The 13,325-nt window shown below is 36.8% G+C and overlaps 1 protein-coding gene across 1 annotated transcript; it reads left to right on the top strand.

The window, feature by feature from the left end:
- Positions 1-520: 520 nt before the first annotated feature.
- Positions 521-12,743, top strand: LOC103520680 (the record flags this gene model as incomplete). The annotated part of the gene is made up of 3 exons (XM_017448593.1): positions 521-661; positions 9,739-10,011; positions 12,675-12,743. Coding segments are annotated over 3 exons (483 nt in total), but the record flags the coding sequence as incomplete, so codon positions are not given.
- Positions 12,744-13,325: the final 582 nt, after the last annotated feature.

Genomic DNA, 13,325 nt, shown 5'->3' with positions numbered 1-13,325 from the left:
ACGAGAGAAGGGAGGATTAAGGAAGGGGAGATAAGAGAAAAGAGATGGGTAAAGTTAAGGAGAATGAAGGAGGAGAGAGAAGAAAGTGTTAGGGAGGAGGAGGGAGGAGAGATAAGGGAAAAGACATGGGAAGAGTAATTGTAGGGGATAGCAAAGTGAAGAGGGGGAGGAGTACCACTCACCTTGTGTGGTTCTTCACGCTTACTTTGATGCCGGCGTTGTCCTTTTCTTCCTTTGGGGTGTGGATCGGATAAAGAGTGTGATCACTGTGTGGACTGTATGGCGTGGGTATGTGTCTTGTGTAGTGGCACTTTAGGAACTGAGGAGCGGAGAGAGAGAGGCCTATGCTTCGATCTAATAATATTGGTGATTAACGCTATGGAATCCGCTGATTTGGAGGTTGGTGTTTCGAGTCCAAGTCGAGTCATAAAATTTATCTAGGTGTATTGATTGGCGAACGAGATTTACAACACGCATTTAATTTGAAACAGTGAAAAATTTGAAATGCCTTTTGTTTCAGCAAGCTGAAATTGACCGTCAGAAAAAGTTGATCCTAGATGGTAAGATGCCGTTCTCAGATGCTCCTTCCGAACTGACCAACCATCCTGTTTTCAAAATAACTCAGATCACCCATCAAATGCTGGATGAGAAAAAATACAAGGTGAGTTATAGTTGTTGGGTGGAAGAGCTCACGAAAGAACCCTGTAACTTAAAAAAATAAATCCCCCAAAAAATAATCATTTTAGTGGACTACGAACTAGGTCCATGAGTCAGATGCCAACTCCAACCTATAGGACTTTGAAGAATGCCTTTTTTTAGGGTCTGACTCATTGACTGAGTATGAGTAGTTCACTGAAAAGAGTAGTTCTTTTTTTTACAACTCACTTAATTTTTACACATCTTTAATTTGCATGAACAATTGAACATCCCCTATGGATTCGATTAATACGAGTAAACCTCGCGATTTTAGACATTCCACAAGTTCCAAGCCTATTCAATCTTCAATTCTATTCACATTCTCCTGTGTATCAGTGATCATTGACCCTACTCCTATCTCAGACAATATTCAACAATATACAGACAGTACCATCTTTTTTCTTGACAGATAATGGAAAAAACGTTACTCGAGAAAACTTTATATTCCAAGCACAAGCACAGTAACTCATTATTTCATCTTCAAAATTTTCATTGTGTAAAAAATTTGAACGAATCTCTAATGAAGAACATTCCAACCCATATCATGATTCATGGCTGGAATAACACGTAGTGTCTGATATCAATTTGAAACCCTAACTTCAAAATCACCTAGATAGGTACCTACCTGAAAAATGCCTTAATACCACCCACACACTAGCAATATTGTTCTCCTTTAACGTCTCTGTATAACTGCCAAGGTTTTTAGTGACGAGAATTTTACCCTGTATGCGGTGACGAACTACCCGCCTTCTCCCATGAAATTTAACGTCTCTGTATAACTGCCAAGGTTTTTAGTGACGAGAATTTTACCCTGTATGCGGTGACGAACTACCCGCCTTCTCCCATGAACTTTTCAGCTCTTTTTTACCGCAAATAATTGATGAAACCAAAATTTTCGCCTGCGGCTGGTCCTAAAATTTTTAGTTTCTCCATGTAATTGGACTTTCATATTAAGTAGGTATATTATTAAAGAAAGAAAAAAGATTTATTACCACCTTAGTGTCGTATCTATCATAATTTATAGATTTATACCTCCCCACAAAGTGTAACTGTTAAGTCTAAACTAAAACTAATTAAATTTTTAGTTAAAATGTGAGATTCTATAGATTGTATAGCTCACAATTTTTGCCTGCGGCGCTGTTCCTCATTTTTTTCGTGTTAACCTTCATCCCCCAGGATGTGTGAATGTGTAGAGTAGACCGAAAAATTACAAAAAAAATGCGGCGCAGTTATTTCATATACAAATGGAGGACTTAAGCCCTTACCCTAGTGGGATGAAAAAAGATTGGAGAATTAATGTTGAACAGGCTTGGGAACATTACTTGAAAAAAAATCTGTTGTGACGCAGTGGGTATAAATTCGGAATTTATTGATCCAGAGATATTTTCACCACTGACTCACTATTGGTAAAAAGTTATGATCTCTTACTTTTTTTATATATACCTATATTTTTGATCAATTGGACAAAATAATTAAACTTGAAAAAAATCTAACTACCTATCCAAGTTGTACTACCTAAACTTCCTTTTAAAAATACAACGAAAATATCAGCGCTCTAAGTAATAAATATATAGGTACCTATCTACCTATTCAAAAGTTTTTCAAGTCAATGAGCTTTACTCTAAACAGAACTTGATAGAAAAAATTCAATACAGGATGGGACTACTCGTACCTACACATTCTAATAAACTGAAAACATAACATCTCCACTAATTCAGCTTATGTTGCACATTGCATACTCAAATAGTTAATCGGCATTCATACAAATAATAACGGAATCCAGCATTAATTTAGTAGGGTAAAAGTTATTCAATATTCAGACATCTGCACTAAATAATTTATATCTTTGGACTCAGATGTTCTCACATAGGTACCTGAATACATTTATTTTGTCCAAAGTTCTTAGGTGGTGGAGGGTCTTCCATTATTTTCTTCCGTGGTTTTTATTCTGCAGTCCTTATCTTTGTGATAATATACGGAGAAAGAATACCAAGAGAAAGATACAATTTCATTACGTGTAAGATAACAATTTTATCAAATAATTTAGAAATTATAAAGAATGATATATTTATTCATCCAGTATCTAAGATACTCGGGTACCTTTATAAAACTGTCGCTTCAAAAATTACAAGGCGGAACTGATGAAGTTATCCTACAAGTATAAAAACAAGGAAATATGGAGGGGGTCTCAATATAAAAGTTTAATTTGAAATTTGCTCCTGAATTCTGTCCTCATACTCGGGTACCTTTATAAAACTGTCGCTTCAAAAATTACAAGGCGGAACTGATGAAGTTATCCTACAAGTATAAAAACAAGGAAATAAGGAGGGGGTCTCAATATAAAAGTTTAATTTGAAATTTGCTCCTGAATTCTGTCCTCCTATTCTAATGGAAGGTGTATTTATACCCATCAAAAGCTTCGGATTAATCGAGCATGAAAATTTTCAAAATTTTAGAGAGGAGAAAAAAAGTTCCTGAAAACAAAGAGATTTAAAGCCCGAAATATCGTATTGTAGAGTGCAAAAAATGATCAAGAGCGTAGGTTGTCTAGATTTCATAGCGAAATTAAATTCGCGAAATAGGTATGTGCGATTGAATGGAAAATCAAAGGAAATGCCTAGAATTGAATTTTTGTTGCTTCAAAATAATTTTATTTTGATGAATAATAAAATGATGACTAATAATTATTGCAAGAAGAGGGAAGAGCTATCGGATTTTCTGTTTATAAGAGGGAGAGAGAGAGAGAGAGAGAGAGAGAGAGGGTGATGAGAAGAGGGAAGAGGAGGAAAGAAGGTGGAGAGTAGTAGAAACAGAGAGGAGACGAGGTAATGATGAGTTTAGAGAGAAAGAAAGATTAGAAAGGAGGAGATAAAGGAAAAGATGTGGTAATCGTGAGGAGGTGGAAGGAATGAAAGAAGGAGAGAGAGAAGGGAATTAGAAAGAGAGAACATGGTGTTTTTTTTATTTTTTTAAATACAATGTAGGTAAGTACCTACCTATAAATTACAAACATTGAGTAGGCACATAGCTCTCATATTTTATTAATAGAAGTTGGTACTCTCAAGCTTACGGTTGACGTTAGGATTAGCATGATAAATGAGACAGCGAGGACGATAATTGGGTAAAAAGTATGGTGATAAAAACAATGACGATTGAAAACATTTATGCAAGAATTGCCCCGCTAAGGCCTACATATGTTAAAAATCAGTCCCAAAAAAGAATTTTTGTTGATGAACGAGAATTTTTGATCAATCTTCCAATACTTTTCGATGGAAATCAAAAACTTTAAAGCTATTTTACTTTACTCAGTCAGCATAGCTTGGTTGGTAGCGCGTCTGCCTTGTAAGCGCTAAGCCAAGGGTTCGATTCCAGCCCGGGGCGGATTTTATCCACCCACAAAATGCTTCATCAAATAGAATTATGTACGATTATTCTAACCCACATGTTTTCATTTGTTCCATATGAACGCATGTTTAAATGCTAAACACCTGAGGCAGAGTGTAAATTTACATCGAACCATTTTCTTTCTGACCAAAGCACGAAGTTTTGACGTAACTCAGGTCGGTAATTAAATTTCAAGTTTTTTGTGTGGTTGGAGAAGAGTGAAAAAAAGTTATCAAAAAAATTTCAGGCAAACATTAATTTTATAAATTATGTACCTAGTTGATAAGCTTCAATTTATCTTCGTCGCAAATTTAATCAAAACAGAGCTAGAAGATAAGTAAGGTGAGTTGGTGAATACAACAAGATACGTTAGGCTTGTAGGTACTTATCCAAAAGTTACCAAAATGAGCCGTAGAGTTTAGAGCGCTTGGTTGGTGGCGCGTCTGCCTTGTAAGCACTACGCCGCGGGTACGATTCCCGCCCGGGGCGGATTTTATCCTGATGGGATAATGTTCGTTCTCGGAACGGCTGGCTTTCCTCCTATCCTGTCTTCCTTCTCTCTTCGATTTCGGGACGATAAGACCCTAGCAGTTACATTCCCCTCTGTCAAACCTCTTAAAAAAAGAGAGTTTAGAGCACTGACTCTAAATCCGAGCAGATCCAAGATTCGAATCCCGGCACGGAGAGAATTTTTATGACCTTATTGGTCCTCACAGAGTTTATACGCGACCTGGAAAAACTGGAAAAGTCATGGGATCTGAAAATCGGCCAAATATTAAGAAGGATCAAATTAAATATCAAATTTTTCCGAAAAACGGCCTACGGCGCATTCCCCACTCGTATTCCTTTACGTTCTGCATATTGTATACATGTATTTTATTTAAATGAAGGGGTAATCTTACTGATTTTCAAGTACCTCGGGCCCCTAATTTTCTGGAAAACTCATGGAAATTTTCTGGAAAACTCATGGAATTTAATTCCGGGAAAAGCGGATAAACCCTGCCCTCATCTCTGAAAAACAATGGCTAAGGGGTGAGAAAAAAATTCCCTTGGCTTGTACGATACCTACAATAAAATTCATAACTGCTAGGTATGTACTATGTAAGCACTTATATACTTCATAAATCATCCATCCATTGAAATACACATTTATTCCAAATGGATTTTTTCATCGAGAATTTTAGGATTTCAGAACACACCACTCGTGTATTCCATGTAATTGGACTTTCATATCACTGGGAATATGTCATAAATTATTTCAAATCAGGGTCGGAATCAAAGTAGCTTCCGTGCCTAACTAAAAGAAAATCCACCTTGCCAAGAAACCGCTTTGAATTTATTTGAAATTTTATACTTTACACAAGTTTTACCAAGCAGTTATGGTTTAATTGTAATGAACCTTTTTGTATTTTCGTTTCCAGACTGTTCAAGAAATCTACGAGACTGCCAATCTTATTGTTGGGGAGCTGCAACTTCACAATGTTGAGAAGGAACCTGTAGTAGGATGTACTACTCTGGGCATCAACATCCCTTAAATCCCTAATATAAATAATCTATGTACCCAAATGTAAGTATCTCTCTCTCTCTCTCTCTCTCTCTCTCTCTTCAAGTGGTACAAACTACAAACATGTGTGTTGAATTTAACTGTTTCTTTATACAAAATATTTATTGAATTATATGTTATAAAAATGTCGTTTCTTATTTAGATAGCAACTCGTTCTATCTCTCTCTCTCTCTCTCTCTCTCTCTCTCTCTCTCTCTCTCTCTCTCTCTCTCTCTCTCTCTCTCTCTCTCTTCAAGTGGTACAAACCACAAACATGTGTGTTAAATTTAACTGTTTCTCTTTATACAAAATATTTATTGAATTATATGTTATAAAAATGTTGTTTCTTATTTAGAAAGCAACTCGTTCCATTCCTTTATTGACATCAACCCAAAGACATAGACAAAAACATAAGTTAGACTAGTAAAGTCAGAGTCATCTTGTAACTGCTGTGAATCCAGTAAGACGGACAATGCCAGGTTCCCTGAGGAATAGTATTAGAGAACTTTATCACACCCGGTCCTAATGTACAAAAGAGCAAAGCTTTCTTTGAACAAAATGGGACTACTTCAGTAGAAGAAATATGACAAGGCAAATTTCATCACAAAGTCCGAATAACTTCATATCCGACTAAAAAGGGAAGCCCATACATAATTTCACAAAGGCTATGGCCTTTGAGAATATTATCACGGTCCCTTATCTAGGAGTCAACATCAAGATAAATTATTGACATCAACCCAAAGACATAGACAAAAACATAAGTTAGACTAGTAAAGTCAGAGTCATCTTGTAACTGCTGTGAATCCAGTAACAAGGACAATGCCAGCTTCCCTGAGGAATAGTATTAGAGAACTTTATCACACCCGGTCCTAATGTACAAAAGAACAAAGCTTTCTTTGAACAAAATGGGACTACTTCAGTAGAAGAAATATGACAAGGCAAATTTCATCACGAAGTCCGAATAACTTCATATCCGACTAAAAAGGGAAGCCCATACATAATTTCTCAAAGGCTATGGCCTTTGAGAATATTATCACGGTCCCTTATCTAGGAGACAACATCAAGATAAGCCAAACAAATGAATCTTTTACAAAATGCAAACTCAATAAGGAAGATGAAGTGAGAAAGTGAAAGAAAATGGGAAATTAGATTTACGAAGAGTTCTTTCAAGACAAAGAGCTGAGTGTACAACGTTAACCCTAGCTGTTAAGTACAGCTAGAGACCACTGTACGCTAGATGGATAAATCATTTGGTTCATTTCTGTTATACACCATAAACTATTGCTGTCATCAATGTGACTAATGTAGAGACCACTGTACGCTAGATGGATAAATCATTTGGTTCATTTCTGTTATACACCATAAACTATTGCTGTCATCAATGTGACTAATGTTTGTTGTTGTTGTTGTTTTTGTTGTTGTTGTTGTTGTTGTTGTTGTTGTTGTTGTTGTTGTTGTTGTTAACGTTGTCGACTACTTCTCCGTCTCTAAGCCCAGGAGCTGCGCCACCTCTGCGGGATTAGTCCATAAGGTCCAGGATGGTTGGGGTGGATCTTGGGAGCGACTCCTCTGCTCTGTCGATATTTGGGACCACATTGGTACCGAGAACACGGTTGGGCATGTAACCCTTGATTACATCATTCACGATATTGTGACCAAGGGTAACTCACCAAAAGTGTCATGTTAATGGGCTCAGTTTTAGCATGATTCCCATTGAAAAAAAATCATGTGTGGGGTTGAGTAACTCTCTTTAGATACTCTCAATATTCTAATGAAAGGTGTATTTATACCCATCAAAAGCTTCGGATTAATCGAGCATGAAAATTTTCAAAATTTTAGAGAGGAGAAAAAAAAAGTTCCTGAAAACAAAGAGATTTAAAGCCCGAAATATCGTATTGTAGAGTGCAAAAAATAATCAAGAGCGTAGGTTGTCTAGATTTCATAGCGAAATTAAATTCGCGAAATAGGTATGTGCGACTGAATGGAAAATCAAAGGAAATGCCTAGAATTGAATTTTTGTTGCTTCAAAATAATTTTATTTTGATGAATAATAAAATGATGACTAATTATTGCAAGAAGAGGGAAGAGCTATCTGATTCCAAGTTGGAATTATGTACACGAGTTGAGATTTGAATTTCTTGTTTTTATATTGTGCCTTGGGATAAAACAAAAATAAAAACGAAAAAAAGTAGGTACCTTGGTAATATAAAAATGTACTGTAAGGCAATGAATCAATGATCCTGTTAGCGGTTAGCCTGTTACAATTTTATAATCAAGAAAGTGCTTTGTTGTATTTCTGGTTACCTATGAATAAAATAAAAATACCTATGAATATTAAAATCGCTATTTTAATATTCATAAATAAAAAATATCCGCCTACCTACGTATCGGTAAAAAAATAAAATAAATCAAGAATATCCTTTGGCTTCATGCTTTATTATTACAAATTATTTTTGTATATAACCAAGTGGGCACGTGTGATCGATGGTAAATTTAGACATTAAAAAAATAATAAAAAAAATAATAATTTTTATCAAAACCATCTATTATTGTACCTATTATTTATATTCCGGAAATGGATTACCACTCCCATCTCTATCAGGTACTCGTATTAGGTTTAAAGGTATTTAGGTATACGAGATTCTCCCATTCCTAAACTGACCTATTAACACACTAGACATTGATAATTTTATTCATAGGCAAGTTAATCAGCGAGAGTAAAACATTTATTAATTCAACCCAATGACCCAGCTTAAATCCAAGAATAAACCCAAAACTAGTGGTCCCCAAAATGACCTGAACCTTCTGTTTCAATGTACCTATGTAGATGTTCAAGAAGGAGAAGAAGAAGAAGAAGAAGAAGAAGAAGAAGAAGAAAAAAGTTGATAAAAGAAACTGTAACAACGGAAATCTTACCGTCCCAAAATTGAATAGAGAAGGAGGAGGACAGGATAGGCGAAAGCAAGCCGTTCTAAGAACAATTTTTATCCTTGTAATTAGTACTAGTGGTTGACCCGTCCTTTTGTACGGGACCATCACACACACCCACCACACATACCACACTCATCACACACACACATGTTTATAAATCTGTTTTCAATTCAATTATTTTCACATTGAGCTTGGAACTTCATATTGAACTACATTTATTTTATTATTTAAATATTAATTTAAAGTGTCCGCTATTCAAAAAATCAACAATACAGATTTCGCTAAACATAGGTACTCTCTCAAGCATACTTCACACAGATAAAATTCTCTGGGTTGGATGACAAATATTGCCTAAGGTAATAATCTCGCCTTTGGTAGGATTTGCATGAACTTTGAACAATAAAGAATTTATTTTTATGAAATTCCGTGCTCTTCTTACTTATCTTTTCAGGCGAAGAGATGCAAAAAGTCCGCCCCGAACAATCATGATCACAAAGCCTCGCCAGGAGGACAACAAAACCCGCAACACCTCTGTGTAGACGCCTCAGGGGGGCGAGCTAGCTCCCAGTCCGGGGATCCTAGTGAACAGTTCAGTGCCAGGACTGACGGGGACAATACAGTCCAGGCTGGAGACACGGGAGAGCAGGAGTATGTGTTCACTCAGGAGCAGTTCGACCGATTGAGATATGAAACTCAGAGCGTGAAATATTTGCGAGGACTAGAGGTGAGAAATGATCTCCGTTCGAGTAGTATTAGGTTGTCGTCATGTATCTTGCTAGGACTGCAAAAGAAAAAAAAATCAACTCAAGCCTAGCCTGACCCAGGACATAACCACAACCTTACTCTAACGATTATTCAGGTTAAAATATCTCGCCTGGAATGAATGTTTATAAATCTGTTTTCAATTCAATTATTTTCACATTGAGCTTGGAACTTCATATTGAACTACATTTATTTTATTATTTAAATATTTAATTAAAGTGTCCGCTATTCAACAAATTCAACAATACAGATTTCGCTAAACATAGGTACTCTCTCAAGCATACTTCACACAGATGAAATTCTCTGGGTTGAATGACAAATATTGCCTAAGGTAATAATCTCGCCTTTTGTAGGATTTGCATGAATTTTGAACAATAAAGAGTTATAATGAAATTCCGTGCTCTTCTTTCTTGCCTTTTCAGGCGAAGAGATGCAAAAAGTCCGCCCCGAACAATCATGATCACAAAGCCTCGCCAGGGGGACAACAAAACCCGCAGCACCTCTGTGTAGACGCCTCAGGGGGGCGAGCTAGCTCCCAGTCCGGGGATCCTAGTGAACAGTCGAGTGCCAGGACTGACGGGGACAATACAGTCCAGGCTGGAGACATGGGAGAGCAGGAGTATGTGTTCACTCAGGAGCAGTTCGACCGATTGAGATATGAAACTCAGAGCGTGAAATACTTGCGAGGACTAGAGGTGAGAAATGATCTCCGTTCGAGTAGTATTAGGTTGTCGTCATGTATCTTGCTAGGACTGTGAAAGAAAAAAAAAATCAACTCAAGCCTAGCCTAACCCAGTAGATAACCACAACCTTACTCTAACGATTATTCAGGTTAAAATATCTCGTCTGGAATGAGAATTTTCCTTCTTACTTCTTTTTACTCTTCTTATTATTTTTTTTTTTTTTCTTATCCTGCTTAGTTTTTTTTATTCTTTACTTGAAGTAGGTTCCTAATGAAGAAACCATAAGGTACCTAATCATACGTATTTTAATTTCTATTATTTCTTTTATTTCTATTCTAGGATAACTTTTGAATGAACTGTGGGGGAAGATACCTTCCTAGTTCCTATGCTTAGTAATCTGCCTTTACAAGTTGTTCTGATGACCCCTCCAAGACTCAATACAGAGTTTACAGAGATAGGCATTATCTTCTCTATCCCTTCTTCCACCTACTACATCTTCAAACATATTGTTCATTGCACATTGCATAACTAAATTAAATACCAGGCGTTCATACAAATGTAGATGTTTTAAAACTCTTACAAGGATATTTCACAGTTTTACATTATCTGTGACTCAACCACTCAACGATGACTCATTGACAAAGTAGGTAGGTACTAGGTAACCCCGCATTACACTTACCAGTTTTTGTCCTGTCCCACCACCGCACGTCTGAATTCACGTTTTGTTTAAACGTTTTGAATTCGAATGTCAAGAAACTCTCCTAAGGGGCTTCAGATTTCCCTTGGTGTGAGCAATCATGTTCCTTTAGTGTTTTTAAATTGTACGTTTGTCGAAAAATCTGGAACTTGAACATTTTATTGTAGAAAAAACACCGTGGGATGTTTACAATAAAAACAGAGTTCGAGCAAAGTTGAAAAAAATGAAAACCCCAATGAACGGAAAACTTTTATTTTCTTTCAGGTACATACTTGAAGGTATAATAGGTAGGTACCTATAATAAAATTATGTGGGTTGTGGGTACATAAATATATTACCTTCTAGCCGAAATCCGACACTTCGCTCCGGATTTCTGCTAGTGAATCCTTAAGGCATAGCCAGAAGTAACTGTGCAAAAACTAACGGTATGCAATTTTTTTAGGGTATTTATCTACCGGGGCAGTGAGCTTTACTAGGTCATTTCTTGGCCACTTCAATCTTATTCATGATAGTTCAAAATTGCATCACCCTGGACAATTTAAAGTTTAAAAACAAAACTTTCCAAATGACGCTTCCCACTAAATTCTGTTTCCATAAACGATTAAAAATTCCAAGAACCGACCATAATAGAATAGAATATACCTTGTTTATACTACCAGCATAGGACTGAAAAGTCCCTTTACTCTCGCAGTCTAAACAAGGTCTTATATATAGATATATAGAACAAGGATATAATAGAAAGCCAGCCGTTTTGAGAACGAACATTATCCGTTCAGGATAAAATCCGCCCCGGGCGGCAACCGAACCCGTGTCCTAGCGTAGCGCTTACAAGGCAGACGCGCTATCAACCAAGCTAACTAGGCTGGCTAACATATTTCTACTGTAGAGAACTCTGATATATGTTTTCCCTCTCCTTACAGGTTAGGTTCGCCACTGGGGTATTTCGTCTTGGACTTGTGTATTTTCCTAATAATAGGGGTTTATTGCTTTTCAATAGATCTTAATTTGTGCTGAACACTCAATAGAAGGCACGTCAGTAAGTAATGTCTGTGGTGAGAGAACGATTGATGGTGAAATGGGAAAGGAGAACGAGAGAAGGGAGGATTAAGGAAGGGGGAGATAAGAGAAAAGAGATGGGTAAAGTTAAGGAGAATGAAGGAGGAGAGAGAAGAAAGTGTTAGGGAGGAGGAGAGATAAGGGAAAAGACATGGGAAGAGTAATTGTAGGGGAAAGCAAGGTGAAGAGAGGGAGGAGTACCACTCACCTGGTGTGTTTCTTCACGCTTACTTTGATGCCGGCGTTGTCCTTTTCTTCCTTTGGGGTGTGGATCGGATAAAGAGTGTGATCACTGTGTGGACTGTATGGCGTGGGTATGTGTCTTGTGTAGTGGCACTTCAGGAACTGAGGAGCGGAGAGAGAGAGGCCTATGCTTCGATCTAATAATATTAGTAGGGTAACGCGTGACAAGTTTAATGCCTCTCTGGACAAAGTTTACCGGGTGGTGTTGACGTACCGACCCGGTATCGCGTAAACAGTAATGATCAGGAGGATGAAGGAGGAGAGAGGGTAGCGACGAGAGGAGAGAAGAAAGGATTAGAAAGAAGGAGTTTAGGAAAAAAATTAAATACCAGGCGTTCATACAAATGTAGATGTTTTAAAACTCTTACAAGGATATTTCACAGTTTTACATTATCTGTGACTCAACGATGACTCATTGACAAAGTAGGTATGTAGGTACTAGGTAACCCCGCATTACACTCCGTGTATTCCATGTAATTGGACTTTCATATCACTGGGAATATGTCATAAATTATTTCAAATCAGGGTCGGAATCAAAGTAGCTTCCGTACCTAACTAAAAGAAAGTCCACCTTGCCAAGAAACCGCTTTGAATTTATTTGAAATTTTATACTTTACACAAGTTTTACGAAGCAGTTGTGGTTTAATTGTAATGAACCTTTTTCTATTTTCGTTTCCAGACTGTTCAAGAAATCTACGAGACTGCCAATCTTATTGTTGGGGAGCTGCAACTTCACAATGTTAAGTGACTCATGTTACAAGAATAATTTTATTGTAAGCTCCTTACAAGATAACAGACACAGAACACAGTTACACACTAGGGCACTACTTCAGTAGGTGCTCTGGGGTCTGGGATAGGTAGTTAAAAAAGTTGGAATTATGTACACGAGTTGAGATTTGAATTTCTTGTTTTTATATTGTGCCTTGGGATAAAACAAAAATAAAAACGAAAAAAAAGTAGGTACCTTGGTAATATAAAAATGTACTGTAAGGCAATGAATCAATGATCCTGTTAGCCGTTAGCGGTTAGCCTGTTACAATTTTATAAATAAAAAAGTGCTTTGTTGTATTTCTGGTTACCTATGAATAAAAATACCTATGAATATTAAAATCGCTATTTTAATATTCATAAATAAAAAATATCCGCCTACCTACGTATCAGTAAAAAATAAAATAAATCAAGAATATCCTTTGGCTTCATGCTTTATTATTACAAATTGTTTTTGTATAACCAAGTGGGCACGTGTGGTCGATGGTAAATTTAGACTTTTTTACTCAAGTTATATATAAAAATGGATACTTACGAGTAGGTTTTTATATCCCGACTCGGA

Source organism: Diaphorina citri, unplaced genomic scaffold, assembly GCF_000475195.1.
Source record: "Diaphorina citri unplaced genomic scaffold, Diaci psyllid genome assembly version 1.1 scaffold3926, whole genome shotgun sequence".
NCBI classification, from domain to species: domain Eukaryota; kingdom Metazoa; phylum Arthropoda; class Insecta; order Hemiptera; family Psyllidae; genus Diaphorina; species Diaphorina citri.
Note: the sequence above shows the minus strand (reverse complement) of the source record. Positions and strands in the feature narration are given on the sequence as shown.